Here is a 13,289-nt window from a genome sequence, read left to right on the forward strand (position 1 = left end):
TTTATCCAAGGAAGTGTGTTCTCTCACAATTCTGCCCAAAAAACCCTACCAGGTATAAAGAATGGTATCAAAACATCCTGAAAGAGCAACTTCTCCCACGATGATCCCATGATCTGTGCATTTTACAGCATGATGGGGCACCAAGTTACAAGGCAAGGATGATAATGAAGTGGCTTGGAGATCATTACTTTGACATTTTGGATCCATGGACAGGCAACTCCCTGGATCTTAATCACATAGACAACCTGTGGCCAATCCTCAAAAGGCGAGTGGAAAAACAGAAGTTCACAAATTGTGATAAACTCTAAGCACTTACAAGCAGAAAAGACAGAGAGAAAAACTGAAATACAAAACATACTTTTTAAAAGTATGCTAGTGTACTTTTTTTACAACGTAAATTATGACAGAATTTTCATTTTTGGATGAATCATTCTTTTAAGGGTGTTTCTTCAAGAAGTTGACCCCTATATCTATAACTAGATCTTTATGCCAGAAAAGAAAAATGTGCCATCCAGCTAGTGCATGTGTAAAATGAGCATGTGATGAGTCATCTTATAAACCTCACATAATACTGTATGTGTCCACTGCAAACTTCCCTCTCTGATCACTGTGATGCATTTTGAAGTCCACAAATACTTTATAAATGTTGCTGTGGCACACAAACATATTGATTTGTCTGATTAAATTGAAATTAGGTTATGTTTTCTCACATACACCAGAAATGTGAGGGCAGAGTTCCACTTCCACTGTAGCTGTTATTAGTCACTCTCATGTTCAGGTGAAATCACCACAGGTGTCACACAGATGCTGTGGATTCATTCTTGCCTGGACTGATATTATACAGTGTTTGGAATATGTGTCATACCTCAGAGCACCTGTACACACTCAAGTGTGCTTTACTGCCAACAAAGACACACAGAGCACAGTCTAGTGCACTAAACCTCTTACACTCCCACCAACAGCATTCACCAGAGCAAACCATCAGTGTACTTCAGTGGAAAACATTAATATTTACTATTTGTAAATACACTTCATGAACATTACTTACAGTGCCATTGCATTACATTAAAACAAGTGTCATTTTAGATATGCACAAAAGCATATGATGATTGAGATAAAAAACAACAACAACATTCCTCAAAAGCCTGATGGACATTTTAACATATTTGTTCTCTCTCTCTCTCTCTCTCTCTCTCTCTCTCGCTCTCTCTCTCTCTCTCATATATATATTTAGAAAACAAATATGTTAAAATGTCCATCAGGCTTTTGAGGAATGTTTTTTTCTCTCTCATCTCTCAATTGTATTGCATTATATGTTTTAAAACTGCATAGCTTTGATCATAAAAGTCAGCATTTAAATATCATCTTACTAAAGCCCTATTTGCATGTGATTAGTATTATCTGGAGACCTCGTGTGATTTAGATCTGAATTTCGTTTGGCACATTCACATGGGATAAGCAAAGCCTGTGATTTTACTCGAATTTACTGACTTATCTCCCGGATGTCAAAGCTTTGCGTAACATTGAGAGTCTGGTTCTATGGGCTGGTTAGATGGATAAAAAAAAAGAAACAAATATAGTTTTGTGCCCTGTGTCACTTACATTTCACCAGGTTAAAATCTAATAGCTCAAGCTTTACGCTTGATTTATTTGTAACACATTAACCTGGAATTATGATGTGAACTCGCTTGATTGTGCACTATTTTGGATAGGCTATTGCTTGGAAATGTTTTGTCGTCATAGGTCTAGCTGTATGATATATCATAAATAGAAAATTATTACTTACCGCATGCGGCTATACATCCATCTTCATTCTTTTTGTTTTCACTCTTCTGATGGTTTTCAGCTTTCTCTTTCTGCAAATTGTATAGTTGTATGGTGTATAGCGATATGACCCAGCACCCAAAATACTATCAAAACACTCCAACGCAGCCTCCATTCTGTGTGAAAGATGGATAAAAAGGCGAACAGGAAACAAAAACCTTGAAAAAATGATATGTGACCCCGCCAAATCCTGGCCAAATCAGAGATGAAGATTGTGTGTTCTGCGAAATATAATAGGTTATTTGCGGGGAAATTTTTACTTTACAAATTACAGACATGGCCGATCCGCACGGTATTAAGATCACAGACAACCTTCACAATTATTACAAATGACTAGAGGTCACCAGGTAAAACTAATCCCGTGCGAATAGGGCTTAAGACATTATTGGGATTATTGCATTTTATGCAAGTAGTCTGCTATACTATTATAAATATCTCATTGATTCACATTACAAGCACCATTACAAGGCCTTAGGCCACTTCACCACCAGCATGGTGGCTTCACCTCGGGCCTCCAGGCCTCCATGATTGCTCCTCCTCGGCCTGTCAGCCCTCCGACTGCACCTTGGCTCTGCTCTGGTGAGCCATCGCTCAGGCTCCACCGGGCTCCCTCGTCCCTCAGGTTCCACCTTGGCTCTGCTCTGGTGAGCCATCGCTCAGGCTCCACCGGGCTCCCTCGTCCCTCAGGTTCCACCTTGGCTCTGCTCTGGTCAGCCATCGCTCAGGCTCCACCGGGCTCCCTCGTCCCTCAGGTTCCACCTTGGCTCTGCTGTGGTCAGCCATCGGTCAGGCTCCACCGGGCTCCCTCGTCCCTCAGGTTCCACCTTGGCTCTGCTCTGGTCAGCCATCGCTCAGGCTCCACCGGGCTCCCTCGTCCCTCAGGTTCCACCTTGGCTCTGCTGTGGTCAGCCATCGCTCAGGCTCCACCGGGCACCCTCGTCCCTCCGGTTCCTCCTTGGTGTCTCGTCATCCTGGTTTCACCACAGACTTTCAAGGACTCCAGCTGCGCCTCTACCCTCCATCCTTTCGGCTTCACCAGGCTCCTCTTTCCTCCGGCTCTGCCTTGGTCCTCACTCCCTCCTGTGTCGCCCCTGTAGTGATTGGTACTCACGTCACCACTGATTTTGTGATTTTTGGATCACATGTCACTTAAGGTGTGAGTACATCATATGACCACTTCCTTCCTCTTACTTCAGGGCACCATCAAGGTCTTTTACCTTGGCAGTATGAGAACACTCCCAACAGGAGGCTGTTCAATCATTCAGGATTAATGTAAAGTGGAGGGAGTTGGTCAGCTGATTTATCTAAATGATTGGCGGGATATCGTTAACTTCTAGACACAATTTTACTACTAAATTAATACTATGAATGATAAAGGAATAAAGTGCATAAGATGCATAAAATACAAGTGATTAAGTTGTGTGGCTACAGAAGAGTTAACTTATAGAAAGATAAACTGTTGTTTCTCTGAAACTAACAAGGTGAAGAACCTTATGCATCAAACAAATAAATGAAAGATTATTACTATTATTACTAGTTATTATCAACTAGTATCAACTAATTACCTCTAATGTAAATTAGAAACTCATATACTTATAATATATAATGCCAAGGTCTCTGGAACGAGGTTTGGTAAAGCGATAAGTACGTTATACGTGGTCGAGTGAGCAGTCCGATGACAGTGACGTCTTCCACTGGTTGACAATGCAGTGGAGAAAGGAGCCGGAATCAATTTCAACAGCCTTGAACACGAAGATCAGTGGGATGCATATCTCCTGGAGCACCAAAGGGTCCTAAAATCTGGAGCATGCAGATGAAGGTACCTTGAAGTGAAAGTTTCCTCTCCTGAGCTTAATCTTGTTGCTAATGTCTTTGTGTGTCTTCTGCTTCTCAGACACTCAGAACTCGGTCAATCCGCTCTCGTCTCTCGTGCATGGAAACTCGGGAAGTGCTGTAGTCGTTACTGTCTCGCTGGACGAAAACTCTGAACGTAGTGTTTGCTAAAATAACTGCAGCCTTGGTAAGCAGAAGAGACTTCTTTCAAAAACATTTTAAAGTCCCCCTGTAGTCAATAATTGTATCCCTAAAAACTCACCTTCGATCACTCACCAAAATATCATATATAAAAAAAATAAATAAAAATTATTCATGCCTTAAAATAGCTTGAATGTAACTCGACACCCTTGCCTCATTTAGTATACGCGGTTCTATGAATATGCAAATGAGCCCCGCCTCCACTCACTCACTCAGCTCACAGATCCACTCGTTGACGATCACACGTTGATCTGATTGGTTGCAAGGTAGTTTGTGACATCAGAAACACCAGCGATTTCAAACCTGTTTTTGAGACTGTCTTTGGTTCACTGCAGTTTAAAGGAGAAAATACTCAGCAATGGTGTCGACTTATGAATTTACACATGGTTTGTCTTAAAGCACATTAAAAACACCATATAAACATTAAAGGCTTGATCTTCACCACAGGGGGACTTAAAAAAATCTTACCGATCTCAAACTTTTAAACAGTATTGTATACTTTAAACAATATAATTATTAATATATTCCTATAAATGATATATTTCATGCCAGAAATAAACAATTCCTAAAAAGTCTCTTAAACAATGAGATAATAAAAACTTTGTGCAATTTTAATAAAATAATATTCAGATGATGGATATTTTTTTTATAAATTCTGTTTAAAATTGTTTTGGAAAAGAGCATGTCACTCTGCAGGATCCTGCTGACACGCTGTGGCATTTCATATGTCAAGCGTTTTAGACTTTCGCCATTAATAATTAATGCGTTCCTCTGAGTAATGACAATGGAATGATGTTGTGTTTCTGTCTGTGTTCTGGCATTTGCGACCATACATAAAACACGGTTTCTTTTTAAAGAGAATATCTGACAGAGACGACCAGATGATAAATATTTGACTAAGGTTTTCATGCTTCTATTAAGAGGCCCGTGTCAGAAAACAGGAAGCCGCAGTCATTTTGATGCAGCTATTTTGGTCGACGATGCTGGCATTGAGAGGCCAGGTGTGGAAACTTCACCATGATATTCAGTGATGGTGTGTGTAGGACAGGCGCACACACGGACACACTGATGGATTACAGAGATTAAAACATCCTGGATGACAAAAGAACTTGTCATCCTGAAGAAAGGATGGAGCTCAGAAACTCACACTGAGCCAGCGTTAACTTCACCTAATGAAGATTTTCATAAAAACAAGCACAGAATTATTTACTTTACTTACTAGAATTACAGTGTCTATGATGAACGCTTGCTATATGAATCGTTGTCATGCTGCGCTCTAGTGGCCTCTTTTAGTGATGCTTTTCTTTAAAGAGACAGTACACTAAAAAATAAATCATTAAATTAACATTTCCTCTGATTACTGACATTTAATATACAAAACAAAGAGTTATATTGAAGCTAGTTTTCATACAATTAAAGTGGATGGTGACAGCGCCTAATATAAACCTACATAAGCATGATATAATAGCTTTTTTTTTTTTTTTATACATGCCGCATGAAAATGTTGCCATGCTAATAAAATCAAATAACAAATTTGCTTGCATGGTTGCAGTCCTTTTGTTCCACTTTTTGCAATCACCAATTATTCAAATTGCATGTCCATAATTAATGTCTGTGTGATATATATTATTTTAATAAAACAAAAATCTAACAATTTTAAGCCATAGTCACCATCCAGTTTGATTGTATATTTATATACATAATCATAATCATAAAATATAACCATCACAGTTTTCCATTTTCATATAAGGAGTTGTATGGACCACCTTTATGAAACTTTTGGAGTTGGACAGCTCTTGTCAGACTCCGCTATAATTATTCATATAAAAATCATAATTCCCCATTTTAATGAACACAGCGGCACTTCAAGAGTTTTTGACAGATGACATTTAATTCAATTGACATCTGACATTCAGATCACTACTGGCTCGCCCATTGTGTTGACAACTAAACCTCCAGAGTAAATCTGAGACGTCATAAATAGACAAAGCCAAAGCGTGGCTGGAAAACTAAGAGCATTAAACAATTGTTACAAAAGCTTTCAAGTCAGTCTTCATGTTTATTTCATCTAGCACAATGCAGTGAGACAGTCTGACATGTAAACTACATTTAGTGAACCGCAGTGTGCGAAGAGAAAAGCTCTAGATAAGTGGTACAGGCACAAGTAATTCTCCTATCACGTCTGAATACAGTATATATATACATACATACAGTATCTAGAGTGTTTATCTGAATGCTACACAGACCCAATAGGCTTAGACGGCAGAGGAAAGAGGTTAATAGACTGATGACAGCACAGATTGAGAGTGAGGAGAGTGGGATGTGACAGTTTCTATATTGTTATGCTCTACACTGATCTAGTATATTATACGTGATATTAGCAGAAAGATGGGTTCCACATTGACACCAAACACACCAGTTCATTTAAGGTCATGGTGATTCCAGTTGGGTGAAAAGAAAGATAAATCAGGGTCATAAATCAACCCATAAAAAAGGAGAAAATCTTCAGAGAAAAGAAATTATATAATGCAAAAACGAAGCAATTTTTAAGCTCAACTTTTTTTTTTGCGACAGGAAGTTTCAGCGTTTCAAGTTTTTTTGCAATTGTCATTCTTAATAGTAATTCTTGTACAGTACCAATACATAATATTTAGTTCTTGTACAGTATTATAATAAATATATTACTATTAATGATACATAATATATAATTGAATCATTATATAATCATTAACAATTAAGTGTGTGTATATATGTGTATGTATGTATGTATGTATGTATGTATGTATGTATATATATATATATATATACATATACATACACAAAAAATAATTAGAATGCGATTTATTTCCATTACAGTAATAATAATTATGGGGAAATGTGCCTAATTGTCTATAATGCAAAATAAATTTCACAATGCAAAAAAAATCGTAGTGTACTTAAAAGAGCCTTAATTTTCTTTAAGCAAAATATTACTTCTTTTTTTAACGTTACAGTGAGATTCACCCAGTTAGTCCACAGACATCTCCATCGCTCCTCAATGCTCTGTTGGTTTCCCAGAACCGGAACGCTGAAGCCAGCCACAGAAGATCCGGTTCCTCTCCCTCAAAGCCCAACAGAACTCCACGTCTCAGTGCCATCTTCATGATTGTTAGAATTAACCAAGCTGACATTTAAGGACAAAGAGCTTTTTTTAACATGTGACGTTGACCTAATTGTGGGGCATCACTAAAGACGCAATGAACTCTGGGAAACGTCCAAAGGAACCATAGTGAGAAGATTCCGATTCGGGTAGATTCTGTCAGGATGTGTGTGTTGGATGCCAAAGAGTCAACTGGATATCCGTGTTTTATTGGTGGGGTCAAAGTGCAAATGTCTTTGGCAGCTGCGTTACCGTAGTAACACAGCAGTGGCGTTCGCATGGAAGGAGTCATCAGTTACTGACGCCCTCGTCTATCGAGTCGGCCACATCTGTGACCTCCAGACTTCCTCTCGCACGCCAGATCTTCACCGTCCGGTCACTGCGGGGTGAGAGGAGAGGAGTGGTAAAGTGAAGGGACTTAAGAGTATGATTCTGCTTCTGATTCCATTTTTATGTAATAATCCTGGATCCTTTTCGCCCCTCTTTAAAAGCCCAAAATGATATTTTTTATATTTATTTATTACTGAGCAGGATTTATTACAACAAAACTAAATGTAGTCATTATATATCTTTAAGTAAGGCTTATAAAGAATCACTTTAATGCCATGCTGTATTTTTGTTGTTTGAGAAATATTCCATAGATGTTACAGAACCTGGATGGAACTTTGTGAAAATATTAAACTTCCAGTTTTTGATATTTTGAATATTGATGATATACAAGTTTGCTGCCTGTTAAGAAAAAAATAATTAAGCAACATCATGAATTTCAAAACAATTTTAGTGCACTTTTTATTTCACTCCTAAATCTCCCATCATCAGATTCATCATTAGATAGTTGTTCTATCCTTCACTGTCTGAAGAGTATTAAAGTGCTACAAACAGTATTTTAAAAGAAACTTAGAATTAAAATTCAGAAGCAAAAATCGTTCATCGCAAAGGTGTTTTGAAGGTGCGTCCACGCCAAGTTGTAATTAAGACATTCCAACTTGTAAAAAGTGATCACGTCCTCGTAGAACTCGTAATTACAACTTGTAACCTGGGAATTTTCTGAGAGCTCATACTTTGACCATGTGACCTTTATATTAGGGCTGTCACTTTACGTTCGAAAATCGATCGGACAAACCAACACAAGTTTCGAAAACGAAAATAGGGAATCGATTTTAACGTCTTTCTCTCGGAGCGCGTCCAGCTCGTCACGATACGCCCGCAGCGAAACGCGCATCACACAGCGACTGCAGGCTCTGACACACACTCATAACAGCAGATTATACTTCTGCATAATGTGTTTTTTTTACTACAAAAATGTGAATTCTGCCGGTATTCAGACAGTCTCATGCATACAGATACAGATTCGGGCTACGGTCTACAGTCACCTACGTAGGCAGAATTTGTTTGACATTTCTAATTGTAAACACAGCCATGTTGAAGCCGGCAGTGATGTTTCTCATTGGTGTTATGGCAGTCCGCTCTGCTTATTGTTTTTCGAGAATGTTACACTCCTGTTTGTCATTGTGCACGAAACTTCACGCCAATAAATCATCAGAAATATTGCTGACTTGTGCGCGTCTCAAGCACCCTCTTTACGTTCGTCCTAACGCCTGTTAGTTGTCCGTGGATTTGCCTATATTTGGCGTTTAAAATGGAAACGTCTTTAGACATTGAAAATCGCTTTTACAATCGATTCAATGAACACTTATGTCTCAAAAATCGAACAGGATTTTTTAACAAAAGTGACAGCCCTACTGTCTACCACCTGACCTCTGCAGACTCATTTGGATGTTGATAGTGTTTCCATAGAAACGCATAATTCCCAGTCTGTGGGCGTGAACATCACGTGTTGTCATCACGAAATTACGGTGTTTTGATCAGGAGATTCAGTACTTATTCAGAAGATGTGTAACAGCGCCCCCTACCGTATAACACGGAAAACCGGACATTTCCGTCAATGGCGGGAAAGTGTTGTCTCATAAATGATGGAAATGTCCACCAATGGCAGGGGAAAGAGTCAAATGCTAAAGTACATGCATAAAGCTTAAAAAATGCATAAAAAAAGGAAGGAGACTGTCTGAACATTTTAATAACTTATTAATAAACTTTCAGGAGTCAGTGTCGGCTGCACAGATGAAGTTGACAATCTTGACTCGTCATATCCGCAGTATAAGTGGATGCGCCTAACAATAGCACACATTTATCTAGGTTAACGTTAGAGCGAGCAGCCACATAAAGTGGCTAATGTTAGGCTACGTTTTCAAAAGCCATGTTTAAGGTCAATGAATGATGACTTTTAATGCATTCTACTTCTTTCTTTGAATCTACTTTGCAACAATGGCTAGGGTTTTTGATTTAGGGTCCTTTGATCTCAAAGCAAATGACCCAGTTATACTCCACTATGTATTATTTGGTTGTGAATGAGAAGCAGTTCTCGATTGTTCTGCGTGTAATACTCACTCTGAGGCGGTAAACAGAAGACTGCTGTTGGTAGAGATGCTGTTGATGGGACTGTCATGGCCTCGGAGCTCTCCCAGCGGACTCAGGGTGTCCGTGTGCCAGAGTTTGAGGACTCCTCCCCTACAGCCGCTCAGCAGGATAGCAGACGCAGGCACGACTCCCAGAGCACAAACCCAGTCACGATGAGCATTGGGTACCTGCTGTAGGGCAAACAACATGTCAACTCATCAGACCCAGGACAAACACAGTTTGAGCCCTGATTGATTCACGTCCTGATGAGGTAATTAGCCTCTTCCTGATTTCATCCTCAGCACTGATTAATCAACTGATTGGCTAATTGTCCTTCTGGAAGCTACTAAACTTGCATTATAATGTTGTCAGAGTGAAGCCAAAAAGTATTTGGAAACTTAAGTGACACTTTATCATGAATAAATATATAAATCAGTCATGAAATTCTGCAGCCACTGAGATTGTTTTCTTGACATTTGAATAATCTGGTTCAGTGTTCGTTACAAGCTGGTCATTGTTCCTCTGAACCCCCCCATCTCCCCCAGCTCCACCTGCCCCTCCCCCAGCTCCACCTGCCTAGATCTGCTATTGGATATTTGTATGTGTACTCATGCAGCAGCAGCATATCTTACATGCTCACAGAAGTGTGTCTGTGTATCTATTGACAGTAGCAAGTCCAGCAGCAACAGGTTGTGTAGCAGATCTATTCCGCCAAAACTGAATACATTAACATTATCATATCTATTAACATACTAAATTATTCAGAGAGTTGACATGATTGAAATTTAGGGCTGATCCCAGGCAGATTTCTGTGCCCGCACTCCGAAACGAGCAAAGTCTAGGCTACTTTGAACTTCGGATGCGTGCCTTAGCGGTCAATTACACACACAAACATCTCAAAATGCCTGTCTTGTATATTAGATCCGTGCATTCGGTCTTAAAGTGACAGCAGCCTAATATACTTTCTACAGTCTCTGTCAATAATGTATCTGTAGTAGGGATGTCAATTTTCACAAATTCCCATGATCGATCGTCGTTTAAATTAACGATCAATTAATCGTTAGCCTTAATACTGCGATATGCCTCTACTGCAGTGGCTATGACAGGGTCTGCAAATGCTGCTCAAAACGCTATGTTCCTCACCAAATCAATTAGAATGGTTTTAAATATAAATAAAGGGCTAGTAGGATTGTAAAATGTTTCGATGTGATTGATAATTAAATTAATTATTTAATAATCAAATATAACTACTAATACAACGTGTCACCAACGCCGCCTCATATGCGCTTGTGTGACTGTTGTGGACGCGCTCTTCCTGGAACAACTGCACGCGCTGAATGAATCTGCTACCGTTAAACTGGAGCACTTTGCTAGCACGTTATTTATCTAAAAGAAACGCGTCCTATATGAGATTAATCAGATATATTCAAAATAAACATAATATTACAAATTATATCTGCACAAAATGACGCAAATTCATGCTCAAGTGAACTTGAACTAAGTTACGTGCCATTCATTCAGAACTACTCATGTTGTGGACGCGGTCTTCCTGGAGCAACGCGACACGACAACTAAACCCAAATAATTCACAATGTTTTATTACAATATTGTTCTCTTTATAATGTTATGTAATATTACAGTCCCAATAGTCATTATTAGTCGTGCACTGCCGTTTGAGCTGCGCGCGCTGACGCTGACGCTTTACTACAGAGTTAATTCTTAACCAAATGCATCCGATATGAGATAAATCAGATATAGATAGGCCTACAGAAAATAAACAGTATTACAACTTACATTTGCACAAAACAAAAGGCTGCGAATGCACACGCAAACGTATAGTCATGATTAGACATGTGCCGGTATTCGGTAATGCGATAAATCGCGGTAATGAATATGCACGATATTGTTATCGCGGGCACTTCAAAATACCGTGAAAAATAATAGATCCGAAATTAGATTTTTAGAACGCGCATTATAGCTTATTTTCCATCAGCCGCTTAAACAAACACTGCGTATATGCTGCGCGAAACACGTGCGCACTCTGATGTAAACAATCGCCATGTGTATAAGCATGCGGCCGGTGCGCACTTCTAGTCTAATGTAAACAGTCCTCACATAGAGAAGCAGCATGGTGGAAGGAGGAACGCCGCCGCCTACAGTCTATGGCCGCCGCCGATCTATTCGGATCCATCCCGCTTCTAAAAGCAGAGCTGCCAACTCGACGCATTCAGCGCGAGACTCTTCACACGCGACACATCCGTTTTCTCACGCAGAGAAAAATCGCGGAGCAAAGAGGACACGAAGACCGTAAAACAAGACAAGACAGAGCAGGTTACTTTTGATATGAAACAGGAGAACAATTGTGTCACAGAACGTTACATTTAAACCATTTAATGACCAGCATGTTAGATGACTAAAACAAATATAGATAAAGAGGATATGTGCACTGCACTTTTTTACATATTTATTATATTTTTACTTGTCTTTTGGCCTACATAATTGTTATTATAATCATAATGAAAACCACATTATATTTGATTTAATTAGTTATTTGTAACCTTTAATAATACCAGCTGATAGGGCTCTATATGGTTTCATAGCATTATGTGAGATATTTTTTTTCATGAGAAAAAAAATACCATGTGGGCTATCTACTGTAGCCTTCCTAATATTTATCCAAAATTAGTCAATATTGAATCAAGATTGAAATCAAATCCCAAGTATTGAATTGAAATCGTTAAATTTGTGTTAAGCAATACAAACAGTAGCCTACCAGTCATTGTACCATGTAATCATTGTAACATGTTGTCACTAAACTTAATAAAATTCAGTTTAGTTACCAAATGTTTTGACAATCACAATTACACCTTGTGATGCAAGTTTTATTTTATTTTTTACACCCCCCCCCAATCCATCTGTTTCTCATGTGCAATTAAAATATCGTGATAATACCGTATACCGTGATAAAAGATCACTCAATTAATCGCAGCATGAAAATGTGATACCGGCACATGCCTAGTCATGATGGTGTAAAATGGTCCCAAACATAACTCCGGCGCGCTCGCTTTACATGTTTCGCGGTTGAGCAGCGCGCACGCGCATGAAGACCTGCTTAATCGATGATCGATAAGTTGTATCGATTAAATGTATTATCGACAATTAATCGATTGTCGATTAATCGTTGACATCCCTAATCTGTAGCTTTATGGCCGATACGCAGCCCTAATATATATATATATATATATATATATATATATATATATAGTTTAATCATGTATAATGTTGTTAATATAGCTGGTTATACCTGCAGTAGGTCCTTGCGGGTCAGGTCCCATTTCTTAATGCCGTTGTCTCTGGAGCCGCTAAACAAACAATCACCCTGAACCACCAGGGACTCGATGCCATCATAGTGGGGCGGCTCGAAGTTATGAGTGGGGCTGATACTACCCACAGCACCCTCTGTCACATCAAACATCTGCAGAAACAAATGACATCATATTTGGTAGGGGTTAAAGGACTTCAGATTTTTTTCAGTCAACATTTATGTGATTAAAGTCAAGTTAACTTCGATTAGTCGCTAATGACGCCATTAATGAAGAAATAAGCCTGAACCTCGAGCCGAGCCTCAGTGTCCAGCGGATTGCCTTGTGTCCAGATATGGCGTATGACACAGCGCTGCCCACAAGGCTATTGCTTCTACGTAACAGCTTATTTTTATCACTTCACTTTTGTCTTTGGGTCGTTATATTTCTCACAGATTTCTGCTCGTTCTACATCAGAATCAGATAAAGCAGCACAGTGAAGATTACATTTATATAAATGCATTAATGAGGGA

The 13,289-nt window shown here is 39.1% G+C and overlaps 1 protein-coding gene across 6 annotated transcripts in view; it reads right to left on the reverse strand.

Annotated features, from left to right (window-relative positions):
- Positions 1-5,543: 5,543 nt before the first annotated feature.
- Positions 5,544-13,289, reverse strand: part of kif21a (kinesin family member 21A) — a 67,607-nt gene continuing 59,861 nt past the window's right edge. For 3 of the 6 annotated variants that reach the window (XM_082160403.1, XM_082160401.1, XM_082160404.1), the window contains exons 32-34: positions 12,759-12,929; positions 9,446-9,645; positions 5,548-7,376 (exon numbers count right to left, since the gene is read on the reverse strand). In XM_082160403.1, the coding sequence (XP_082016529.1) occupies positions 7,289-7,376; positions 9,446-9,645; positions 12,759-12,929 (459 nt within the window). In that variant the 3' untranslated portion in view covers positions 5,548-7,288. Of the gene's footprint in view, positions 7,377-9,445; positions 9,646-12,758; positions 12,930-13,289 lie in introns of all 6 variants that reach the window. The other 3 variants (XM_082160400.1, XM_082160399.1, XM_082160402.1) reach the window with 3 other exon arrangements.

The sequence above is a fragment of the Leuciscus leuciscus genome (genome assembly GCF_965113295.1).
Source record: "Leuciscus leuciscus genome assembly, chromosome: 25".
Lineage (NCBI taxonomy): Eukaryota > Metazoa > Chordata > Actinopteri > Cypriniformes > Leuciscidae > Leuciscus > Leuciscus leuciscus.